Source organism: Conger conger, chromosome 14 (genome assembly GCF_963514075.1).
Source record: "Conger conger chromosome 14, fConCon1.1, whole genome shotgun sequence".
NCBI classification, from domain to species: Eukaryota; Metazoa; Chordata; class Actinopteri; order Anguilliformes; family Congridae; genus Conger; species Conger conger.
In genome coordinates, this window is record NC_083773.1 from 36,135,655 (window position 1) to 36,160,288 (window position 24,634).

At 42.9% G+C, this 24,634-nt stretch overlaps 2 protein-coding genes across 2 annotated transcripts in view; one reads left to right on the forward strand and one right to left on the reverse strand.

Moving 5' to 3' along the window:
- Window positions 1-6,611: 6,611 nt before the first annotated feature.
- blcap (bladder cancer associated protein) lies at window positions 6,612-9,190 on the forward strand. Its single transcript, XM_061220925.1, has 2 exons — window positions 6,612-6,745; window positions 8,085-9,190. The coding sequence occupies exon 2, from the start codon at window positions 8,217-8,219 to the stop codon at window positions 8,478-8,480; it is 264 nt and encodes an 87-aa protein (XP_061076909.1). The 5' UTR covers window positions 6,612-6,745; window positions 8,085-8,216; the 3' UTR covers window positions 8,481-9,190.
- Window positions 9,191-12,680: 3,490 nt separating this feature from the next.
- Window positions 12,681-24,634, reverse strand: part of ripor3 (RIPOR family member 3) — a 54,185-nt gene continuing 42,231 nt past the window's right edge. Inside the window, exons 14-22 of the mRNA XM_061218788.1 lie at window positions 23,911-24,050; window positions 22,840-22,999; window positions 22,146-22,278; window positions 20,140-20,301; window positions 19,459-19,617; window positions 17,602-17,804; window positions 16,176-16,259; window positions 15,475-15,565; window positions 12,681-13,508 (exon numbers count right to left, since the gene is read on the reverse strand). Of these exons, the coding sequence (XP_061074772.1) occupies window positions 13,408-13,508; window positions 15,475-15,565; window positions 16,176-16,259; window positions 17,602-17,804; window positions 19,459-19,617; window positions 20,140-20,301; window positions 22,146-22,278; window positions 22,840-22,999; window positions 23,911-24,050 (1,233 nt within the window). The 3' untranslated portion in view covers window positions 12,681-13,407. The remainder of the gene's footprint in view (window positions 13,509-15,474; window positions 15,566-16,175; window positions 16,260-17,601; window positions 17,805-19,458; window positions 19,618-20,139; window positions 20,302-22,145; window positions 22,279-22,839; window positions 23,000-23,910; window positions 24,051-24,634) is intronic.

Below are 24,634 nucleotides of genomic sequence, written 5' to 3' on the forward strand. Positions count from 1 at the left end.
AACTTTGCATTAATTGTGCAGGCCAGAGTGACCGGGGTTGGGAATCACTAAGGACGCAGGTAGTGTGCATAATCTTTGCATAATGAGGCTCTCAGCAGTGTATTCGCAAAAATTAGACAGGCAATTTGCATTCATACTTGACCCAAAATAGTACTCCAGTTTTAATAGCTTGAAATGGCAAAAACACCATTACAGGACTTGAGAAAACATAGATATTCTAATTTGTTTATTTGTAGAAAACAGTTTTAACAAAGTGCTCACCTCATAGTGTACAATAACTATCTTTATTCAGCAAACTTTAAAGGTGTAACAGGTAATTTTGGACTTCTAGAGAGGAATTCCAGCAACAAATATGTTCAAACCACAACACTGTTTATCCCACCCCTTCTCTGAGAATCCGCTGACGTTGAAACGCCATTGGCTGTGGCAATTAGAACCAATTTTCAACCAATGAGCTTGAATTATTGTACAGCTATAGATGTTTTGGTACAGAGTGCCAGCCCGTCAACTGCATATTTTGAAACCCGAATTTAAGGGCTATAAACACAGAGGGTGAGTCAACATGTCAGTGAGCCTTTTTCAATGATAGGAAGGGATTTACAATGGTCTTGTAACAATATTTTAACAATTTTTAAAACTCTTACCTATTGTACCTTTAAAGCCGTATACAGTTGTGTGCCACAGAAAGCTATGCAGAATCCCTTGCATGGTTTGCTCTCTATGACTAAAGTGTTACCGCTGACTTGGCCCCTAGATGGACAGACCAGGGTAACATCACATAGCCAATTACTTGAAGGTGCAAAGTGCTTTTATTTTTATGGCAGACAACCACCTTGAAATTACCATTGGATTACTTCCAGGCAGTATCCATTTTGAAATACAAGTAACAAACGGCCAAAACATGCGGCTGCATGACCTGCAATCGATGTATAAAAGACTCCCACTGACCAATGTCAAGTTATTGGCAGTTAACTAGGTGAACAATCCTACTAGCTACCTATAAAGCTGAACTATAGACTTACACTTAACTGGCAAAATAAAGAAACACCAACCACAATATCCCTCTTTAACATTCTCAGCAGACTGTTCTACATGGCAATAATCACACTCAACTAATTCAAATTTCCTTGTACGTTTTGCATTGCACCTCAAATCAGTGCATGGGCATCACAGGGTATCTACATCTGCCAGTGGCCCCTAGCTAATGAGATCCTTCTATCAGGCCTCCATGTCATTGTCACCTTAGGAACAGCTCCTTGGTAAGCATCAGCAAATTCAGCAATCTTAGTGACTGAAGCTCCTTCCAAAGGTGTCCCAACAGCCATCGCTCTGTCAGTGTCACTGCGCTCTCCAATTCTAGCTGTGGTAGCAAAAATATTACACCTGCCCAGCATTTTAATACATAGTCATTCCTTCATTTCCCAGGAATTCATTCAGGAACCACACCTATGTGGAAGCACCTGCTTTCAGTATCCCTTTTATCGCTCATTTATTTAAGTCTTTCTTTTTTTGGGGCACTTATTTGTAACTTTCTATCTACAGAACCTTGTGTACAAACTTTGTACATTTATCATTTCTGTCAGTCAGGATAATATAATAATTTTCCACTGCATTTAACAGCTGGAAATCTAAACAGAGTGCCACACAACATCTCACTGTGCTTATTCTCATTAGCTCACACTCCCTCTTGAGTGTCTGCCTTAGCAACAGTAACCATGTGGAGGGTGGCCCAGTGTATAGGTCAGTTGTCAAGGTGATTTACCACTTAAATACAGGGGTCTACATTGCTCCCATTTAAGGATCATTTGCTCCTGAAAATTGATGGGTGTTAACTGAAAACCTCATTTAGGAGCATATCGACTAACTGTGATGCTTTAGTGTGCTCCTAAATGTTTCAACATTTTTAAAAAATGTTATGCTTAAGCCCTAAACCACATTCATAGAAAGGCACCAAGACTGAAGTGAATCCTTGCAGTTTGCTTCGTGAAGGTACAATCGCGTTCAAATTTGGCTTAGGTGCTATTTACACAAGCCTAAGGCATTCATTAATTTAGGTTAGTCTAAAGCTTTCATCTCTCTTGGGATGAAAACTGGTCCTAAGTATGCAATTTGTTTTATCAGCCGTGGTGAGTGGTGTTAATGGCTTTTTCACATTTTTTGTGGGAAGTCTACAGACAGAAGACTATAGGGCACAGGGCTCATTCCAATTGCTTTTTTTTTCCACCTCCTTCCTTTCCTTGCTTCCTTTCCTTTCTCCTATCTCCACCCATTGGGGGAGGCAAGGAAAGGAAGCCAGAAAAGGAGGTGCAGACACTGGCAACAAAACATCTCCAAAACATCAATGACCCACCTTCATATTTGACAGTAGGTATGAGGTGCTTCTCCTTGTATGAATTCCTCTTTTGCCACAAAACATGTTGATGGTATTCCATTATGGTCTCATCTGACCATTGACCATTTTATCGTTTTATGAGACTTCATGGTTTCGAAGGAGCCACCAATCTCTGCAGTTCTTCAACTGTGATCCTTTGGTCTCTGTGGCCTCACTGTCTTCTTCACTGTCTGTGGGGACAATATGCACTTGCATCCTCTTCCTGACAACCATTCCATATCTTTTATCAATTTTTTGCCCGTACAGTGTTATGGGGTAAGTTTAGCCATTATTGTACTTGTTTTCTTTTTTTTGATATTTTTTAGGCCTTTTTCAGCTTTATTGGACAGTATATAGTATAGAGAGACAGGAAGAATGGGAGCGAGAGAGTGGGGAAGACATGCGACAAATGTCGGACGGTCGGATTCAAACCGCCGACGTCGCGGCTCGCAATGAGCATGCGGTCAGTGCTCTACAGGCTGCGCCACCGAGACACCCCATTGTACTTGTTTTCTGAATTGACAGTTCTTTGGCTTTTCCCACGCTGATGGTTGACAAAGGGATTTTGCATGCTTGTTGCCTCACTTTCTGTTTTATACTCTAGTGAAACAGAAATTGATGGAATGATACAATATAGTTCTATAAGACTGAGTAAAATTGTATTGTTGATTTCACTTTGTTTAATTTTATTTACAATCATTGTGAGGGGTGCCAATAATTTTGACACCTATGGCTTTCACAAAATATTGATCACTTAACCACAAGGGGGCAAGGGGATAGGCTTGAGTGATCAATGTTTCAAATTATAGTTGCGTTCATATTCATAATATACAAAATCTGCAACGTAATAAAACCACAAAACAGCGATGCCAGATTGTTAAAAACAATGTTCTCCGCTTGCGAGAACAGCAGTATAGATGCTTATCAGTCTCTTATTTGCAAAGCAGGGCTATAAAACTCCAGCCTCCCCCTGCCCATGCTCACGGATTACAACGGATTACTTTGCCATAGACTCAGACAATAAAAGGCATATCACAACAATCCTTGATACCATTTCTCTACATCAAAAAATCATGTTCCAATATAAGAACAAAAAAAATTAAATACAATTCTCTGATTATTTGTGTGTCTGCACAATGTTTTGTATTTGGATGCATGCTGATATCTTTACCATATTTTCTACATCAAGTTTGTGCACAAATATTAAGTATTATTCCGATAAACAACGCTAGCTGGTTAGCTAACTAGTTAAATATTGTCCTGATGCTAGCTAGATATGGATGATCGCGTGCCTGTCTGCAGACTATTTGTGTTTAGATTAGCTACTATTAGCAAGCTATTAGTAAGTTACAGCATACAGCATCGATGCCTGGCATCAATACAGAAGAGATGCATTCAGTGCTGAACTATAAAAACTTAAGGCATTTTGTAAATATATATATATATATATATATATATATATATATATATATATATATATATATACAGTACTGTGCAAAAGTCTTAGGCACCTGTATAACATTCTGTACAGATAAGATTATTTCAAAAATAATTCAATGAAAGGTCCTAAATAAATGTACTATACATTTTACATTACATTTTAGTAATTTGGCAGAATAGTTAAAAACTGAATCAAATCAATATTTTTTGTGACCACCCTTTGGCGTTAAAACTGCATCACTTCCCACTGTATACGTTGCAAATTCTGAAAAAATACTTGCAGCCTACAAATGAGAGAGCATCTCTCATAATTATTTGATTAGCAGACAATCAAATAATTGACTTCAAAGAAAATAATTGAAGGTGTGAACATTAGTTTAGTGCATTCCTCCACAAGGTATATATGCTTGAAAAGTATAACCAAAGACATAATGTATTCAAGAATATGCATAACTGTTGCAGAGAGAAAAAAAACACAGTCTCTCTAATGGCTTTTTAAAATACAACTGTTCATACTTTGTCTGATGTTTTCTTTTTTGTAAAAGTTTGCCATCTAGTGGTTAATGTAAGGCGAAAAGCTTTATTTATAAATAGCATACAATACAAAACTGCTGTTGTATTTTAGCAGAGATGTAAAGTCCTGCCATGTATTTCTTCCACACATACATGTAATTCTTAGCTGAGGAATTGTGCTAATTAACAAATACAGGTGGTATCAGACCCTGTAACCCAAACACACTCTGGTCTAGTGTTTTAACAATTACCAGACTGCAGGGCCCATCCAAACATTGGAATAGTGCCTTCACAGATACCAGACCGTGGGTGCCATCAGTCTATTTTATGGCCTCAAGAAACACCAAAAAAATGTATTTGACTGGGGGAATGAATGATGACTGGAAGCATTTGTCATTTTCGCATAAATCAAATTATATTTCCTTCTCCTTTGATTTATATGCAGTTATAAAGTCTGACACTGTTATGCAATTGTGTTGTTAGCCAGATAACTGCACTGCACATAACCAATGAAGCCCAGACCCCACTCAAATTTGGAACATGGACTGAAGCAAAAATAACTTCTTTGGGTCAACCATATTGACTAATTTATGATGTACCTGTTATAATTAGAACCTATAATACCATCATTGTTGAGTCAGTATATTTTCCTATGTGCACACACACACACAGAGGGTAACAGAAAAAATGTAGCAATGACAGCTCTGGCATGGCAGGTGATATAACCCCAACAAATGTGCACTTGTATGCGAGTTGAGAGTACAAAATATACACAAGAAAGACAATGACATCTCTAGCAAACAGCACTGATGTTGACTGACAAGCTGATTTCAAGATGCATGCCTTTTGGTTTTCAGTGTGAACATGTATGCAAAACAGTCCAAAATGGTATAAATTCACCAGGGTAAAGTTGTAGTTTTGAATGGGGACTATGATGCAATATGATGCAAATGATGCAATATGTGATATAACTAATGACGTTAATATAATTATGTTCGGGCAGGGTACTGTAAGTTGAGTTGTTGCTCTTTTATAACTGGTTAGACTCTAAAAGTTATCATTTAAAGTCCAATATTTGCCATGACCGACAGTGTATCAACTTTTTAGATATTATAATTAGTAGAGAGGCTAATGCGATCAGCTCATATTTGTACAGGAACCCCACAGACAAGAACCCCTTCTTATATGGTAATAGCTTCCACCCTGTACCCATATACCCATTTTGGTCAGTTACAGCATACAGCATCGATGTCTGGCATCAATACAGAAGAGATGCATAAAAATGGTTACATGAAAACAAAATCAATGTCCTTCAATGGCCATCTCAGGCACGAGACCTCAATCCAACTGAAAACCTGTGGGCTGAACTCAAGGACAGTTGATAAGCGCAAACTCAAGAATAGTTTGTTATTGCATGTTATTGCAAGGATCTACATGGAGGAAGGGTCCAAAATCCTTCCAAAAAGATGGTAGTGTTGACACACACAAAATACCCTTACTTTGGCGCTGTGCTACTTGGACCCCTGGCACATGTAGGCTCAAAACCCAATCCAGTTACAATTACAGTGATGAACTTCTGAGGAAATTTCATATGTAATGAATGTAATTTACATACTAAATTGCCTCAGAAGTTCACCATTGTAATAACGCCTAGGTTAATGTACAGCATTGTTCCAGTCATGTGGTCTACAAACAAAAAACTGTTTTGTGTCTACAAACACCATGCTAGCCCCCGCAGCAAGAATATGCTATTTCTACTTTTGGTGCAACAGAGAGCTGTGGTGCAACCAGAGGACCAGGGGTTGACATTCCCCGGAAGCTCGCAAACTCCAGTGGCTACCAGGAGGTATTGCAGCTTGTTAAGCCTTTGGTGCCCCATTGAGATACATTTAAAACTATGACTTGGGTCGAAATTATACCATTTTAGACAGTACTTGTAAATGCGAAAATGGATTCACCCTGCGCTAATTACTATCCAGGGACTGGTGCCAAAAAGCCCCATCGTCAAACATGGCAGCCCCCATGAACTGGCTTCATGCGCCATTGAGCAGCTCCAATAGGAATCCATGGAATCGGTAAGCGGAAGCCGTCTCTCGTTCTTATATATGTCGTGCGTCAAGCGAGAGGCAATGAAACCTGATTTAGGCCTGAAGAGAATGATCTGTTCTTGTGTAGAACAACAACATGTTCTAACCTTAAATAGTTAGTAATCTCTCAACTTTTTTTTAGTAAGCGATAGGAGGTTTTAGCTACATCTGTGTTTACAACTTTACATCCCTTTCCCTTAATAAACATCAGGCACTTGTCATTGACACCTTCATCCCTCCGGGGTCCTGAGAAAGAGCTGAAGGTGCGCAGGATGCTAGATGATAATGGAAGCGAGTAGCCTGGACGGAATATAGTGATCTCCGAGAATGGCAGGTCTGTTTCATAATCTGTGACAAATCACTGAAAAAAAACGAATCTTTGCTTATAGAAAAGATAGTTGCACTTTCTGCTCATTGATTGGGGGCATTGGCTGTTCTGTATTAATGCTCATTTTAGCCCTGCTAGCTAACTAGCTAGCTGATGTGGTCCGAAGAAATACAGTTTTTGTTTATAGCTATAGATCCTGATATGTAACAACAATTAGCGTTTCCTTATATTGATTTATGATGTTATAGTATGAATTGTTAATCTACCATCCTAAATTGCCGTCTTGTATTATTCCGATAAACAACGCTAGCTGGTTAGCTAACTAGTTGAATATTGTCCTGATGCTAGCTAGATATGGATGATCGCGTGCCTGTCTGCAGACTATTTGTGTTTAGATTAGCTACTGTGTTAGCGAGCTTTTTTGATATTTAACATTGGGAGTTATTAACGTCAGTCAGCTACTGCAACGTGGTCTGGTGCTGTGACGCCTCGGCTAAAAAGCTGGCTAACTTCACACTACAATCAACTGATAAAGCGCCGAGTTTGGTTAGTTAGCCAGCTAGCTATTGGGGTGTCTGAACCCCACATTCAGTGGTTTACACATTCCAGGTAGCTAGCTAACTAGATTAGAACGTGGAAATCCCAGTAACTCCTGTAAACGTTTTGCTACGATGGCACAGTGCATCAGAGCAGCTAATTTACACCGTTTTGGTGTGTAATTTGCACCGTATGTAGACTGGCATAGCTGGCATACTAGTGCATATTAGCTACTAGTATGCCAGCTATGTTGCTGACGGTAATTTAACAACGCGGAAAGTGTATGGGCCAACATTGCTACCATTAGCTAACCAACCAACTGAATGAAGATGGTCGAGTTAGCGAATCCACAATCACTCAGGAGAATATCAATTAATTAGTGAAATGTCTTGTTTTAGGGAATCGCGTTGTTTGAGTTGAATTAGAAAGTGTGTCCAGTAGCTAGCTAATGTTAGCTATGAGACAGCTAACCTAGTATTTGAATAACGTCATGTTGATAGCGCACGTCTCTTGAGACAAATCGCATGTGATCCGCTACCATTCATTATATGTCTAGATGTCCAGCTCGGTCGGAAAGTGTGCACTATGTATTATACCATTAGTGGCGAAGTCCATAAAAGTTATAGCTATTGGCTAACATCATCTTGCCACCTTCTGAGTTCAAAGTCGACTGTTGTAACATTTTGCTGCGATTGCAACTTGCTACTTGGTTGCATCTTGGATAATGTTAGTCTAGCTGAATCTATAAAGTGAAAAATGCTGCACTTGTATGTTAACAGTGTTTTTTGTTTTTTTGTTTTTCTCAAAGGTCTGACTTGATGCTAATACAGATAAGCATCAACCCACGTTGTTCACCGGTGGCTAACGGCCCCACTGAGTTTTTTTCCGTCCGGCTCTGCGGACGTCATTTTGAGGTCGGTGTCCCAACGCATCGGAGACCATGTACTGCCTTCAGTGGTTGCTGCCGGTCCTCCTCATCCCGAAACCGTTGAACCCGGCCTTGTGGTTCAACCACTCGATGTTTATGGGGTTTTACCTGCTCAGCTTTCTGCTGGAGAGGAAGCCGTGCACCATCTGTGCCTTGGTCTTCCTGGCAGCCCTGTTCCTCCTCTGTTACAGCTGCTGGGGAAACTGCTTCCTGTACCACTGCCACGATTCTCCACTGCCAGATGCGGCACACGACCCCAGCATCGTTGGCACCTAGATCCTCTGGCTGCAGTGTGAGCCAAGCTCCTATGCTGGCTAGGCATATACAAGGACACTGGACAATCTGTATCTAGTCTGTGAATAACATCCCAACTTCAAACTCTCAAATTTGCGAGAAGAGTCGTCTTTCCTCTGCTCTGCCTCTGTTTTGGTGGGATGGACCACGTCATTCTCCATCGGAACCCTTTCATCCAGATTTTACTGTTAAGACCCCCACCCCCACCTCCTCCTCCTCCTCCACCACCACCACCACCACCACTACCACTCTCCTGCATCCAGCATCAGCATTACTGGATCTACAATTTGCATGGGTTGACTAGCTCTCTGTTCCTCCCACGTGGCCGATAAGTTCACGCATCTTTGTGTTTTGTGTGTGTGTGTGTGTGTGTGTGTGTGTGTGTGTGTGTGTGTGTGTGTGTGTGTGTGTGTGTGTGTGTGTGTGTGTGTGTGCGCGCGCGCGCGTTTCTGTTGTAGACATGAAATACCATTTGGAATGAGCTGTGTCTTAAGTGTTACAAGGCTGGAAAAAGTAACAAAAAATGTGAATATCTGTGACCCTCAGTAGACTGATGGACGTGGGACGCCTCGCAGAAACGGCAGAGAAATTGGAACAATCACAAGTCTCCTCCAAACTCGGTGTAGCAAGGTGGTATCGGCGCACTGTAATTGGTACCACCTAATTTAATAAAGTTGTGTTTTTAAAAACCAGACGGGGGGGGGGGGGGGGTTATTTCCCATGGCCTGGATGTGAATGAGGTGAGGTTTGTCTCTGGTGGCTTTTTTCATACCCGGTGAGAGTACTGGATGTGCTAGCTGCCATGATCCGTCACTGATAGTCCCGTAAGAAATGCTGAGAAATGCTGTCGACATGTGCCTGGGGGGAGGGGGATAACTTTAGCCTAGCCAGATTTACTTCACTGAAAATCCACAATGTTGTAGGGTTGAAGACACATGAAAACTCTCTGTTGTGGCCCTTTAGAAAAATGCGGGACCCATTGAGAACGAGTGAGCCCCTGGGGTTCGCTTTTTACGCCTCGGCGGGAGGAGATAAAGCACAGCGTTGGATCCCGGCTGTCGGCTGAACTCCACACACCGCACAGTGTTCAAGTTTTGCCCCCCGTCTACTTTTACAAGTTGCATTTTGACAATGAAACCCAGAAGAAGAAGAAAAAAAGCCCCAACTGTATTGTGTTTTGTAATGCGCCTTGGCTACGGCCTATGATGAAGCGTTTGCTCTCATGAGATTAGAGTACATAGTTGATTTGATCCTTTTGTGAAATTGTGTGGAACTCGCATATTTGTATTTGAAATTTCTGCTGTGTCATTCTAGGTCTGTGTCCAATGTTTTGTTGTCCCTCCTTTTAGTTCGGAAGCCTTTTTCACTCTGAATTTGGCTTCTCGTGTATATAAATGTGGTTTTGATTGATGCACACCTTTGTGCTTGGTTTTTTTAATGGTCGTGTAGGCCCATTTTGTGTGTCCTAGTCCCCAACATTGATTTGGTTTGTGTGACCAGGAAATAACTCCGGGTTATATTCTTCAGCCATTTGGAGATGCACTGGGGGGGGGGGGGGGGGGGGGGGGAGGAGGAGTAGGAGTATTAAAATGAATATGTTTGGTACTGGAAATGAATAGTTCTTGGGCTCAAAGTCTGGTGGTGGGAGAATGTAAAATTCCCACAATCCTTTGCTAATCCTTCGATGAGCCACAGTCTTCAGAAATGTCGGCCGTTTTTGACGCGAGAGATTTGGGACCGTGCACATATGGCGGTTTGCTCACGGTCTCTCTGCTAACGTGTTCCCTGCGGCTCCTCTGCGTGCCTCTGAAATCCAGTGTGAGATCATATGTCCCGGAGCCTTCTATTTTCATTCTGTCTGTATGGGGAAGCGAAACTCGAGCTTTCGCTATCTAATACAAGGAGTAATCGCAGGCATAAAATTAGCAGCTGCCTTCAGCCTCCGCTTGGCTGCTGAGAGAAGGGCAACACTGTACGGGCTGTCCACACGGTTACTGGCCTGTCGTTCATGGTTTTTAAACTAGCTTTCCTGCATCACAAAACTGTATGGGTTGCACAATGACTAATGTGTACAATGTTGTTGGCTTGTTTTACTTTTTTTTGTTTGTTTTCTCTCTTAATTTCCATGCTTGATTTAAGCAGATGAACCAATCATTGTTAATGCTTACTATCCACATTGGATGTAAGGTTTTGGGAATTCTTTGGTATTGTTTTGCTTTACCGCAGCGCCCGTCTGATTTCAGGCCTGTATTTGCGGTGATTAGTACAGTTCCTGTACTTTTAGGGCCTGTTTCTCAGATGAAGCCTGGTTGTGGACAAAACTCAGTTTTCAATGGGGATTCTATGTACAAATTTAATTAGTCCAGGACTAGGCTTAATCTGTGTCTGTGAAACTGGCCCTTAATGATGTGCTGTTCTGAGACTGGTTTTGTACAGCAAACCTGTTGTACAGAATGACTTGAGGCCAGTGCAATGACAGGGTGAACCGCTGGATTATGATATTGAAAACATTGAAGCGAATCCTGAATGCTTTTCGAATATAACCAGGGCTTCTCGCTCGTTGGTTATCGAGGCGCTTGTGTTGTTTTTTTTTTTTGTTTGTTTTTGTTTTCTGCAGATTTGTCGTGTTCTGCCTGAGTTGGAACACTGCCAGTGGGCGCTTTCGAAAGCTGTGAGCCTCCCTCCCATCTTTGCCTCGCCCCATTATTCCTACCGATATCTCTGCCCCACTCCCTCCCTGCTACCCGTATCACTGCCTCCCTCCCTTGCCACTACCCATCTCTCACTCCTCTCCCTCTTTACATGTCTATTTGTCTATATGTCCCTGCCCTCTACCCACTTTTGTCCCTCTACCTTTTTACATACATTTGCCCCTCCCCTTTTCTCATTAGCATCTTTGTTGTTTATCTGTACAGCCTGTTGCATGGGATAGCAATCGGCACCAAATCATTCTTATTTTTCTGAAATGCACCAATACAATAAATGTTTCAACAACACACGACTGGTCTTTGCCCACCTGTGTTCATTGCAGGCTCTGTTTTCTCCGTCATTCGTTAGCAACGAGCCGTACTTCGGATATTTATGCATTTTTAGGTGTATTATCGCAGTGTCTTATAACTGCTAGTATTGCTTGAGCACAACTCAGACTTTGCAGTTGACTTGAATTTACAGAAGAGCTTTGCTTTCTGAACTGTTTTTCTCTCTTTATACAGATCTTAGATCAGGATTAATGTGCATTGAAGTGTACATGACTTATATTACACTGGTCCTCTGGAAATTTAGTGTGAAACGTAGGTTAACACCATTGTTATTATATTTGGTCTGATTTCCAAAAGGTTCGTTCAGTACTTGAAGATGGATAATCCAATAAAATGAAATGTCCACAAATACTGTGATGCCAATTACCAAGAAGGAAATAATTTGTAAACTGCTGTAGGTGATTGCAGTCTCAGCACTAAATGTGAAACCTACATACTGTAGTTTGTTGGAAAACCTTCAAAGTAAGGACTATAATTTGATGTTTGTTTGTCAGATTCATTGCTGTGCAGGGCAGACAGTGCCCTGTACATTTTATAATAGACCGATTTAAGGACATTCAATCAAAAATTGTCGTAGTCGAGAGGTATTGAAGAAAATAATTCTATTACAAACTTCCTCATCTCACATACAAGTTTTGTCTTCTCCGAAGAAGCACTTTGGTCTATTGAGGAATGTTCAATTTGGTGGGAAAAAGGACTTAATGAAAATGGAAAATGGCTAACATTAACATGAATTAAATAATACAAATAAGATAACCTAAATGTGCGGCTGAGAATGAAATGAACTTGTTTTGGGTGTAAGGCAGTGCAATTATCACCCTCTCTAGGACTTGCCTAGAGTTACCACTGTACCCTTTAAATAATGGATGGTTTTACTGTGTAATCGCAGTGGTGTACAAATGCATCCGTAGTATGATTTGTGATGGTATGATGTGGGGTTTTCCGATCTGCGACGACTGCTTTCTCTGTAGCGTTGGTGACAAATTGTTTTGGCTTCCATTAATCTCGTTTTCAGTGCCGATTGGCCTTAGCCTTAGTCTAACAGCTTAACCCTGAGCGCTACAAATCAAACAACATATCGTCCATTTGTACACCAGGGCCATTTTGTTTTACGGCATGTCAAGGTAATGTATTAAGATACTGGTGAACACATTTGTGCTTTATTAATTTGTGGTTCAAAAGCACCTAATGTTATCTGAAATTCTATGAATGGTCAACATTCTTATAACTTGGCTTACTGACCATGTTGGTATTTGACATTGAGTTTGAACACTTTGTAATGCTAAGCATTTGGATATTAATTTTAACTCAAGGGGAGGTTAGAGGTACCACATATACAACTCGTGTGGGGCTCTAAATGCTTATGTACAACCACATTCTTATCTTTCCACATTCATTCTTTCCAAAGGTGCCCTTTGATGATATTTTCATCTTTGTACACACACATCCTGAGATCGCTGCAGTTGTATTACTGAAACAATATTTAAGAGTTATAATCCCATCCTCTAAACAGTTATATACATCATCATACTGACTTCTTATATATATTTTTGTATATGAAAGCAATACTGAAGTGCATATCAATGAAATATACTAAGCATTATTTATAAATACATGAAAAATGTTTTACATCACTTAGAACCTGATAATCATATATACGTACTCAAACTTGTTTTGAAAAGTCATTGGCTTTATAAATCTTGGCGCTCAATAAGTCTTGAGCAGCAGGAAGTTCCAGTCATGTTGGATTTCTTGCCATTGTGCTTGACACGATGACCTTTAACCTTTGCCCTTTCTGTAAAAGCTCTGCTGCCCTGGAGCTCCAGTGCGAGAAGAAGGAAGTTTTGCAGGTGGGGAGGTTCGTGATTCCTTCATAAAATGGTGATTTCAGTGTCCAGGTTCCTGTAGGCCTCCTCTTGTAGCTCACAGTGAATCTGGTCCATTCTCTGGAAGGCAAGGTACCCTTTTTTACCTGGGAGAGAGGGGAAGAAGCAGAGGGAAAGGTGAAAAGGAAGCAAGGAGATGTGGAGGACACGCATTCTGGCTTGCTGCCTTCAAAGATTATGGCTTTTTAAGAAGCTTGCTGTTTCCTGTTTAGTAAAATGTTTAGTGTTGAGTCAACTCTATGGCCAGAATGGACTCACTGGGCTTCATGCAAGAACCACTTGTACGAACAGATTCGTTTTCAAATTGCTTGCCTCTGCTTTTTAAGATGACTTGGTGCATTCACCAATTTTCTCATATTTATCATTTTTTTGGCACAATGCGAGAATATTTTCTGTTAGCTGGGCTCCTGCTTGCAATGTAGGAGAATGTGAGTGCATGCACCCAAGTTAGTTGAGCAACAATCAGTAGCTGATCAGTTGACTGGTTTTGCATGTAATGCATTTTGTTTGGTTGGCTGACTGGTGCTTAGAAAATGTGCTGGAGAACACATTGTACCACAATCCAGACTATCCAGTTTGTCAACAGTCGCACACCTATGAAAATAGCATCTATAAACTTGTGTAATGTAATATAGCCCAGGGACACCAGAAAAAGTCTTGTCAAAAGGTTATAGCCATTTCCTTTTCTCTTTTTAGGTTAGCCTTTCAAATTCATTCAAAAGACTTGACAATACGTAACTCGATATTTTAATCATTTTTGATGGACAATGACAGTTGACTTGGCCAATGCAGCCACACTCCCTAACATGGATGTGTATAGCTCGCTTCCACCAATACTAGAGCCCATTGAGGTAATATACTGTGGAAATAAGACACAAGTCCAGGGCTGCTCAAACTCTGGTTCACACAGACTGCAGCATCTGTAGGCTTTCTGTTCATCCATAAGCTTGTTGTATAGCCTACCCCTGGTCCTAGTAATGAAATGTAGCTTTTGACAGTACATGTGGTTTTTGGATTCACTGCAGCTCTTCACAAAGAATCTTGTGTGCTGCACAAGCAGCCAAAATAATTCCTGTTGGAACTTGCCTCGAGCAAAAAGTTATCGCAAGAACCGGTCTGAGTATAAATATAATCCAAGTCATTTTACTGGCTTCTCTTGTGTTCTAATATCAGCACGTTGCCCTTTGATGTGATTGACGCCAATGTACTTAACTTTGTAGGACAAATATGGATGAAAGTAGCAAAACGAAGAAATAGACTGCGCTGTACAAACGTAAAAGGTGTGAGTCATGCGATCTGCGAGCCTGTGTTGTATGAGAAATTTATTGCACCCATTACTAAAATAGCCACACTCTGTCTCAGCTTACAGGAATAGATTCTAATTAACACTGGCATTGAATCCGTTCGAGTTGCTGGTGTTCTGTAATTATTGCCGGTACATATATGAAACTAGACTGATATATTTCAGCATGGGTTGAGAAGCAACGTGTTGATGATACATGGTAGATTAATACAAGTAGGAGGGATTTTAAATCTGTCGGGAACAAATATATTTGACTACCTGCAATTACAGGGGGGTAGTTAATGAAGCGAGATTGCAGAGTTAGCTGGATAACTGCACTGATTAAAACCTGGAACCCTCCCAAATCTGGAACATGGACCGAAGTGAAAAGAGCTGTTCCATGTTTTACTTCGTGCAGTTATCCAGCTAACTCTGCAATCCCTGCTTAATGTTGTCAGGACTTCCCCTTTAAGAAGTGGATCGTTTTAAAATATTAAACCATATTTGTTGCCTGGACTTCCCCTGTAAGAAGTGGATAGTTTTATATATTAAACCATATTTGTTGCCTGGAATTCCCCTGTAAGAAGTGGATAGTTTTATATATTAAACCAAATTTGTTGCCTGGAATTCCCCTTTAAGAGGCAGATATATATATATAATTTTAAACCCATATGAGATGAAGACCATGGTCAAGACTTCCCCTTTAAGGGGCGGGGAGCTCTGCGAGTGCAGACAGCTGCGCAGACGGCTGCGCAGACGGCGGTAGTTACCGAAGGACAGCACCGTCTCCCTGGCTGCGCTGCGCAGATCCTCGTCCGCAGACTGCCACAGCTCGGCCACCTGCTCCACACTCTCCGCAGCCTGCCAGAACCAGAGAACGGGATCATGGCGCCTAATCCCGCTTTACATCTCCTCCAGGGAGGAATGATCTGCACTTAATCCAGGGGCAGAGACTACGGCTCCTCAGATACCGCAGGTGCATTAACAACATGTTTCCCAAACACCAACAAAATGGCCGCCGCCCCCTGGCCATTACAGTTAGTCATAACCGCGTGATGTTTTTGAACGTGTGGTGGCCCCTGAGACTTTGAGACTCAGAATAGCCGGTCAACAGGCTGAGCATTTTTTGGGAGCCACATCAGACTTCCCGTCGAGAAGGCGCTTCTAAAATCCTCCCCTTCCTTTCACCGCCACTCCCTCCCGTCTATGAGCTGCGGGAAAACCTCCCTCCCTCCCGTTTATAAAGGCCCTAGCTGAAATCCGTCTGCAGCTCGGCACAGCATTAAAAACAGATAAACATAGAGACGGAGATAAAGCAAAAACAAAGCAGATTAGCATGGTAGCGGGCGAAGGGGGGCCGTAATCTGTGGCATTAATGTTAAAGCTGCTGGGATGAACGGCCAGTATTTCTGCCAGTATCCTCGACGCACACGCATGCCCGCAGCATGACCCACGGAAACACCACACTCACCCTCAAACACTTGAGCGCCAGACAGGCTGCTAGCTGCTGCTGTGTGCTTCTGCTCCTCAGAACCTCTGTGTAATACACTATAGCCTGAAATTAAACACAGAGGAAGAACAATCACGTTAATTAGTGCATACCTTTGTACTCACTATACAGCAGGGATCTCACTCAAATCCTGGAGACCGGCTGTGTCTGCTGGATTTTGATGGGCACCTGCACTTAATTTACATGCTTAATTACGTCAAAGATTGTCTAAAGCAGGGGTATCCCAAAGTGTTGGTTGTGAACCTATGTGGGGTCGCCTAATTTGAGGATGGGGTCACATAAAAGTTTTTTTGTGGAATTTTGTTTTTTCTTTAAAATATATTAATATAGGCTACTACATGTTGAACATCACAACAACCCAACTAAACCCAACCCAAGAAAGCAATGAAGCACAGTATGCTTCCTGGTATATCTCCAAAATAGTCATGAGTCATGACTAAACGGTGTTGTTAGGCACAAGGCGTGTGTGGGTGGGGTGTTAGGGTGGTGTAAATTTGTGAACATTCACTTGGGGTCCAGAAAAAGGTTCGGGAACGCCCTGGTCGAGGTGTGTTGTTTCCAAGGCCTAAATGGGTTGCTGATTGAAAGGAAATCAGGCACAGTCCCTCCAGGACAGTGGTTTCAGATCCCTGTTTTACAGCCTCAGACACTCCACACAAATTACTTTGAATGAACACTTTCTTTTAGAATTGCTAGCTCGAGGAATCCCTGCATTGCTTTGCCATTAACATTTAAGGCACTGAGCCTGGCACTGAACGTATCAAAACAGGAATGTTTCATGACCAGAACATGCCGTTCATTCTCATAGTGTTACACTGTGACAAGCCTGCACTTGAACACCCTGAAGTTCTTCAGCTCTACTCCTTGACTTGCCAAGCTGTTCCACATATTTGAGAACAGAAAAACCTTCCTGGCCAGCAGAGGATGGGCTCCCCGTCTATAGCCAGGTCCTCCCAAGACTTCTCCCCATTGGGGAGTCTTTTCTCACCACAGTTTTTTTTTTTTGTGCTTGCTATTTGGGGGGTTTGGATCTCGTGTTTGCCCCTTTTCTTTTGTTCCCTTTTTTTCCTGTTATTCCGTAAGGTGTATTTGCTACCGTACAAATACAAAAAAATACAAATCAAATTTAATTTAACCCTTGTGTTGTCTTAAGGCTCAATAGGAACCCGCCACTATGTTTAACAGCAGAGAAAATGATCTTTTTTCGACTTGAAATGAGTGTGATGAGTGACAGGTTGTTTCTTCATGCAAAACAATCAAGCTACTTTATTTTCGGGGTTTAATGAAGGCGGGTCATTTTTCTACCCTCAGGTCCAGGGGAGTACACAGCATGTTAAGACGTATGTGACTGAGGCGTGAGGCCTGGGGGGTGCCGGCGGAGTCCTACCTTGGCCCTGAAGGCCTTGCAGCCGGAGGCTCGGGCGAGGCAGGAGCTGGCGGCTCGGGCCACCTTGTGGTTCTGGTCGGTCTGGAGGCCGGCCAGGAGGTGCAGTGTGCTCCCCAGGGGCTGCAGCTCCGCCACACGCCTCCCTTTCAGCCGCTTCAGGGCCCTCCTCCTCTCCGGGCTCTCCAGCACCCCCAGCAGGTAGACTGAGGGAGGACGACAGGCCGTGAGATTCGCCAGGTCGAGGGGACGGAGAGCAGGTCAGCGGAGGGCGGTACATGCACGGTGCAGCCCAGTGAACTATGAACCTTGAACAATGGGTTGTGGGAGGGAGGGCATGGGGCGGGCCCCGGAATAAGACTAGGCTAGTATGTGTATTTGACGGGTCCCTGAAAAGTACTACGTTTATCACTTGAGTCACAAAACTAAGAGATATTTCTAATTAGGGTCTTATTTCTAATTTTAAAGTTTAGGAACCAGTGGCATAGTCAGAATGCTGTCCATCGTGGAACTTACTGACTTGTCAGACACGAGTCTAAATAATTCTGTGAACAAAACAGTTCACTGTGACGTGATTGAAAGCGGCCCAGTGCCTCACATTAAAACTCAGACACTTCACACAAGTGACACCGCCTCCCTCTCCAGCTAGACGCACTGCAGCAGGGCAACTCGTCAGCAGCAGCCGTCCCCTGCACCAGGAGGGCCTTCTCCTCACAGAACGACCACAACACGCCGATCAGGCAGGGTGTGTGTGTGCGTACAGGGGTGTGCGTCTGCATGGGTGTGTGTTTTTCACCAGGCTAATGCCTCAGGCGGACTGAGGCAGAGTGCAGGGATTTTAGGCAGTGTGTGTGTGTGTGTGTGTGTGTGTGTGTGTGTGCGTGTGTGTGTGCGTACAGGGGTGTGTGTTTTTCACTGGGCGAAAGCCTCAGGTGGACTGAGAGTGCAGGGATTTTAGGCAGTGTGTGAGTCTGCTTGCTGGTGTGTGTCAGGTGGACTGAGACAGAGTGCAGGGATTTTAGGTGGTGTTATGGCCGCCTCTCTCCAGCTGCGGTTTTATGAGTCCTGCGGAGAGACTGCAGCTCCGCTCCGAGGAGCGTTTCACTCCGAACGGCGTCTGCACGCCGCGTATTTCCGTGTTGCGTAACGGACGGATGTAGGAGGGAGAGTGTGGCCTGATTCTCGGCGGATGGAATGGTTGTTTAACCAACGTAACAAAAAAAAAGTGCGTTTCACATAGTAAGCAAACACCCAAGAGATAGAGACATGCACCCGAATCACTGCCCCTGGTACCTGTGAGATAAAGTGAGAGAAGCTTTTTAACAGAAAGACAGAGGTATCATCTGAAAAGGTGAGCTTTTTAGACATGCGTAGAAGATGGTCAGTGAATTTGCCTTCCTGACTGAATGATGAGTGAGGTCAAACCATCGGGGAGCAAAGGCTGCCTGGAGCTGGAGGAGATGGGATAGCCACAGCTGGGTATTCCAGTGTGTGTGTGTGTGTGTGTGTGTGTGTGTGTGTGTGTGTGAGTGTGAGTGTGTGTGTGTGTGTGTGTGTGTGTGTGTGTGTGTGAGTGTGTGTGAGTGTGTGTGTATGTGTGTGAGTGTGTGTGTGTGTGAGTGTGTGTGTGTGAGTGTGTGTGTGTGTGTGTGTGTGTGTGTGTGTGTGTGAGTGTGTGTGTGTGTGAGTGTGTGTGTGTGAGTGTGTGTGTGTGTGTGTGTGTCTGATCAATCGAATGCTGGCAGTCAGGGAGCGGAATGTACCCTATGAATGTTTATTAGATATCTATTCTCACAAACCAGATGAGGCCCTCTTCCCTTGGACAGGAGCAAGCGTTCCCCACCCCGGGGCTTGGCGTACCTTCTTTAGCGAGATGAGAGATGTGCTCCCCAAAGTCGGACAGGCCCCATCTGCTCAGGTAATTGAAGAGCTGGAATGCGGTCACGTGCTGGGTGTTTTGGGAGGGCGCGGGGACCATCCTGCAGCTGGCCTGGATCTGCTTCAGGAGCTGAGTGAACACTGTGACAGGGAGCACATCCATACAGCGCTGAGCACCTCCTGTACCTCAATATCTACTGAACCCCTCCTGTACCTGAATATTTACTGAACACCCTCCTGTACCCGAATATCTGCTGAACCCCGCCTGTACCCGAATATCTACTGAACCCCGCCTGTACCTGAATATCTACTGAACCGCTCCTGTACCCGAATATATACTGAACCGCTCCTTTACCCGAATATCTACTGAACCGCTCCTGTACCCGAATATCTACTGAACCGCTCCTGTACCCGAATATCTACTGAACACCCGTCCTGTACCCAACTACCTGCTGAACACCCCTCCTGTACCTAACTACAGAACCCCTCCTGCACCTGAATATCAACTGAGTGACTGTCCTATCCTATCCTATTGCCTACTGGACTTTAGCACAGCCTAACACAAAGCATCATTAGCCACTGCCCTGTACCTGTCTAAATGCAGGATTTTAATACGGCCTTTACATTTTCAGCGCCTCTGTCGCAGTGGGGAGGAGTGCTGACCTGCATCTGCCTGTCCCGGCTGCTTGGCTTTGACTCTGTGGATGAAGCGCTTCCTCAGCGTCTTCACAAACGTTTCCGCTGAGCAGCAGAAGTTGGAGTCTCCGCTGGCGCTCTCCTCCCAGAGGGCCAGCAGCCCCTTCTGTCTCTGTGCTTTTGGAACAACTGCAACATGCAGGGAAGGCAATGAGACACAGGATGTCAACACAATAACAGGGAAGGCAATGAGACACAGGACATGAACACAATAACAGGGAAGGCAATGAGACACAGGACATGAACACAATAACAGGGAAGGCAATGAGACACAGGACATGAACACAATAACAGGGAAGGCAATGAGACACAGGACATGAACACAATAACAGGGAAGGCAATGAGACACAGGACATGAACACAATAACAGGGAAGGCAATGAGACACAGGACGTCAACACAATAACAGGGAAGGCAATGAGACACAGGACGTCAACACAATAACAGGGAAGGTCATGAGACACAGGACGTCAACTCAATAACAGGGAAGGCAATGAGACACAGGACGTGAACACAATAACAGGGAAGGCAATGAGACACAGGACGTCAACACAATAACGGGATGGAATGAGACACAGGACGTCAACACAATAACAGGGAAGGCAATGAGACACAGGACATGAACACAATAACGGGATGGAATGAGACACAGGATGTCAACACAATAACAGGGGATGGAATGAGACACAGGAAGGGGACTCGAACACAACGAGGGTACTCAAAAACACAGGAAGGGGACTCGAATGCAACGAGGGTACTCAAAAACACAGGAAAGGGACTCGAACAGAGGAAGGGGACTCAAACACGGGAAGGGGACTTGAATACAGGAAATTAACATAGAAACAAGAATAAGACTGAAATACAGGAAGGGGATTGGCAGCTGGAAAATTATTACAGTATGTGATTGCAGTACTCAATATTTAAAACATGGTTTATTTTTCTGTTTTACAGTACTGTGCAAAAGTCTTAGGCACCTGTGTAACATTCTGTACAGATAAGATTCTTTCAAATATAATTCAATGAAAGGTCCTAAATAAATTTACTATACATTTTACATTACATTTTAGTAATTTGGCAGAATAGTTAAAAACTGAATCAAATCAGTATTTTTTGTGACCACCCTTCGGCGGGAAAACTGCATCACTTCTCTGAGATAGCCAACGCTGTCCTGCAGTTCTATAAGACAATCCGCAGGGAGGATGTTCCAAGCATGTTGGAGAACTTGTCCCAGGTCTTCTGCAGACTTTGGTTGGCTCCTTACTTCTGACAGCCTTGATCAAGTTTTTATGTAAAAAGTTGTCAATTGCTTACAGTAATATGTTACTTTTTAAAATTAAATACAATAATGTCTCTGTAAAATTAAATCTTTTGGAAAATGAATATTTGGAAATCTCAAATGTGTTCTTTTATACTAACACACACACAAAAATAAACATATATATAATAAAGTCTAGGGTGCCTAAGACTTCTGCACAGTATTGTACATTTTAATTTCTCCCTGTAAATCCCCAGGCTTAGAGTAGGTAGATAATTATCTTCAATATGCTGATGTTATTTATTTTGTTTAATTAAATTATTTGTGGAACAATAGTAGCCCTATATATCGTTGAGCCTTGACAAGAAAACATACATTTTTATTTCTTACCACTAGAGGGTGCAGATTGTCTAATGTTCTATTTAGGCCGCACAGTATTCACAGTATTTTAAAAAAGAGAACTCTGGTCAAAGGTTAACATATGATTGAATTATTTAGGAACTGATAGGAAACGCAGGCAAATAATACCAAAAAAAGAACCATTAACAACTTTGAACAGAGAATGACACGATTAAAGAGCAAACCTTGCTTTGCAGTACATTTCTAATACCTAATCTTGATAAATATGCAACGTTTCAATTCTATAGTTTCTCTCTCATTTTATATCATGTTATATGCAAGGCATTTATAATTGTATTTTTGAACATAATACCACTCACGATCTGCTGCTGTGTAAATGTCAATCTTCTTCTCTAAGGACAGCTTGCTGATTCTCTCTAAAGTCTCTATTTGTAGTGACAACTCTCGCAGAAGTTCCTTCTGCACGACAGCAGAGTTTGTGGCCTCCATTTGCTGTGATAAAGAAAATTCCATTGTAAGGAGCAACACAACAAAATAAACGTCTCAGACCTCAGAGCATCGACTCTATACAGTACAATGCACAGCTGAATTACAGACATTCATTCAGTGATGACAACATGCAGGTTCAGGTTTGTGGTCTTAAAACACATTATTACACATGCAAGCGCACACACACCCACACAAGCAAACGGATGAACCCACACACACAAGCTGATGCACCCACACACATACACACGAACGTGCACGATTTAAAAAAAGTTATACTAGCATCAGGTAACGGCAGGCAAAAAAAAGCAAAAAAAAAGAAAGGCAAAAGCACCAGTTGACACCAGGTAAAACCTGTGTAGCAGTTAATACACAGGGATGGCCAATATATAAAATACAGGTGTTTGAAAAATGTATTTGTGCAAATGTATTTAATATATCGACGGTATATGTCTGCGGTTTATGACAACTGTAAAACGGCCTACAGCGTCACCATTTTGTAGTTTTTAGCCATATTTTGAACGGTGTTTTGTAGTTTCTTTTTTGCATTACAGCTTAGCCGCTTACCTGCAGCAGGATTTTGCAGCTCTCCAGGTGCACTTCCAGTGCCTGATCCAGACTGGAATTCCCTGTGGTTAGGGGGGCCACGTCCGGGTCCTCGGGTACCAGGCCCTCCTGTGGCAGCTGCCCCAGGCTCCGCAAAGTGTTCTCCTGGAAGGAGCCAATCCTGCGGGGAGGAGAGACCAATGCAGGTTACATGGGCTGGACCACATGGTGGGGGACGGGGGGCGGGTACACAGTCGGTTTGGGCTGATCCATTTCATACACTTTTGTTTTTACATCTGTCCGCTCTGAAACTGCTGTGCGGGACCCTGGAAACCACTCAATCATCTCAATCCACTCAATCGATCAGTTTTCGAACCCTGAGAACCTCTACAGGACTCAAAGCTCTCCCACACTCATACACACTGTTCCATCTGTTTTCCCAAAGTCAAAAATGCACTTCCCCCAAAGCTCTTCTGCTGAGATGCATATTATATTTTTACTGATGTCCTTAGCATCACATTATCATGGTTTCTAACAGGAAATACACACGGCTAGAAACTGAGAGGAGCGTTTGAGTTCATCTTTAGCCCTGATTGGGCCCTCAAGTTCATCTTTGGCCCTGATTGGACTGCTCAGCTCATCTCTGGCCCTGATTGGCTCTTTTGAAAAGTGCAGCACCCAAGCACTTTCTGAAATCAGAAAGGCCAAACTGCTGTAGTCTGTCAGGTCATCTGAGTCAGTCCAGAACGTGTATGTTACTGGTTGTTATTTACTTCATCAGCATTAAACACTCATTTGGAGAGTGAACATACATTTAACAAACATTCAAACAATCAAGACAGTACATTCTACAATAATAATAATAATCAAAGGATATTCAATCAAAACAGAAGTTGCATAGTGCTAATAGGTGCCAGTAATTGATTTATACATTAAAGACAGTGGACGGGCTTTCTAGGTGGCTCGAGTTATTTAGAAAATAACCCTTGATTTCCACCAGGGGGAGCTCTGATAGTGTTTCTTTGTAAATCAGTAAGTGCTGCAGTAAGACACTGAACTGGCCCGGTCATGGGAGCGAGGTGAAACCCTTACCCCGTGTCTCTCAGCCGGATGCTCCCCAGGCTGGAGATCTCATCCGCGTTAAAATCCGTGGACAGGAAGTCAAAACTCTCCAGGACCTCCTCCACGGCCAGGGTCTCAGTTGAGGTGGTCTTATGCAGGTAAAGATCATTCTGAGACGGGGGCAAGAGAGATTTTGCATGGGCGTGTGCCATAATGCATTGAGAATCCTTGATTAACTGATTCAAAAGTGTCTGTCAGTCAATGTATATTGCGTTCATGTTGTTATCATGTTGCCTATTGGCATTTAATTAATCCAGTTAACAATGATGTTCTGTTGCTACTACAGTGATCTGTAGATCTTTGGAGAGATGCGTATGTACAGGGCGGCCTGTAGCGTAGTGGTTAAGGTAAATGACTGGGACACGCAAGGTTGGCGGTTCTAATCCCGGCGTAGCTGCAATGAGATCCGCACAGCCGTTGGGCCCTTGAGCAAGGCCCTGCATTGCTCCTGTCTCCTGCTTAGTCTAATCAACTGTACGTTGCTCTGGATACGAGTGTCTGCCAAATGCCAATAATGTAATGTAATGTAATGGAGAGATGCGTGTTAATATATTTCTGTCTTTCCGCACTTTTTTTTTTTTTTTTCATTGGTCGAAATCCACATTTCCTCTGTCCAGATAATATGATCATCCTGCCCTGTTGCATATCTGTTATGAGTTAGACTACATGATAATAGCTCATTGGTTGTACAATA

Coding starts and splice junctions, on each gene's coding strand:
- blcap (XM_061220925.1), top strand. CDS start 8,217: ATGTACTGCCTTCAGTGGTTGCTGCCGGTCCTCCTCATCCCGAAACCG.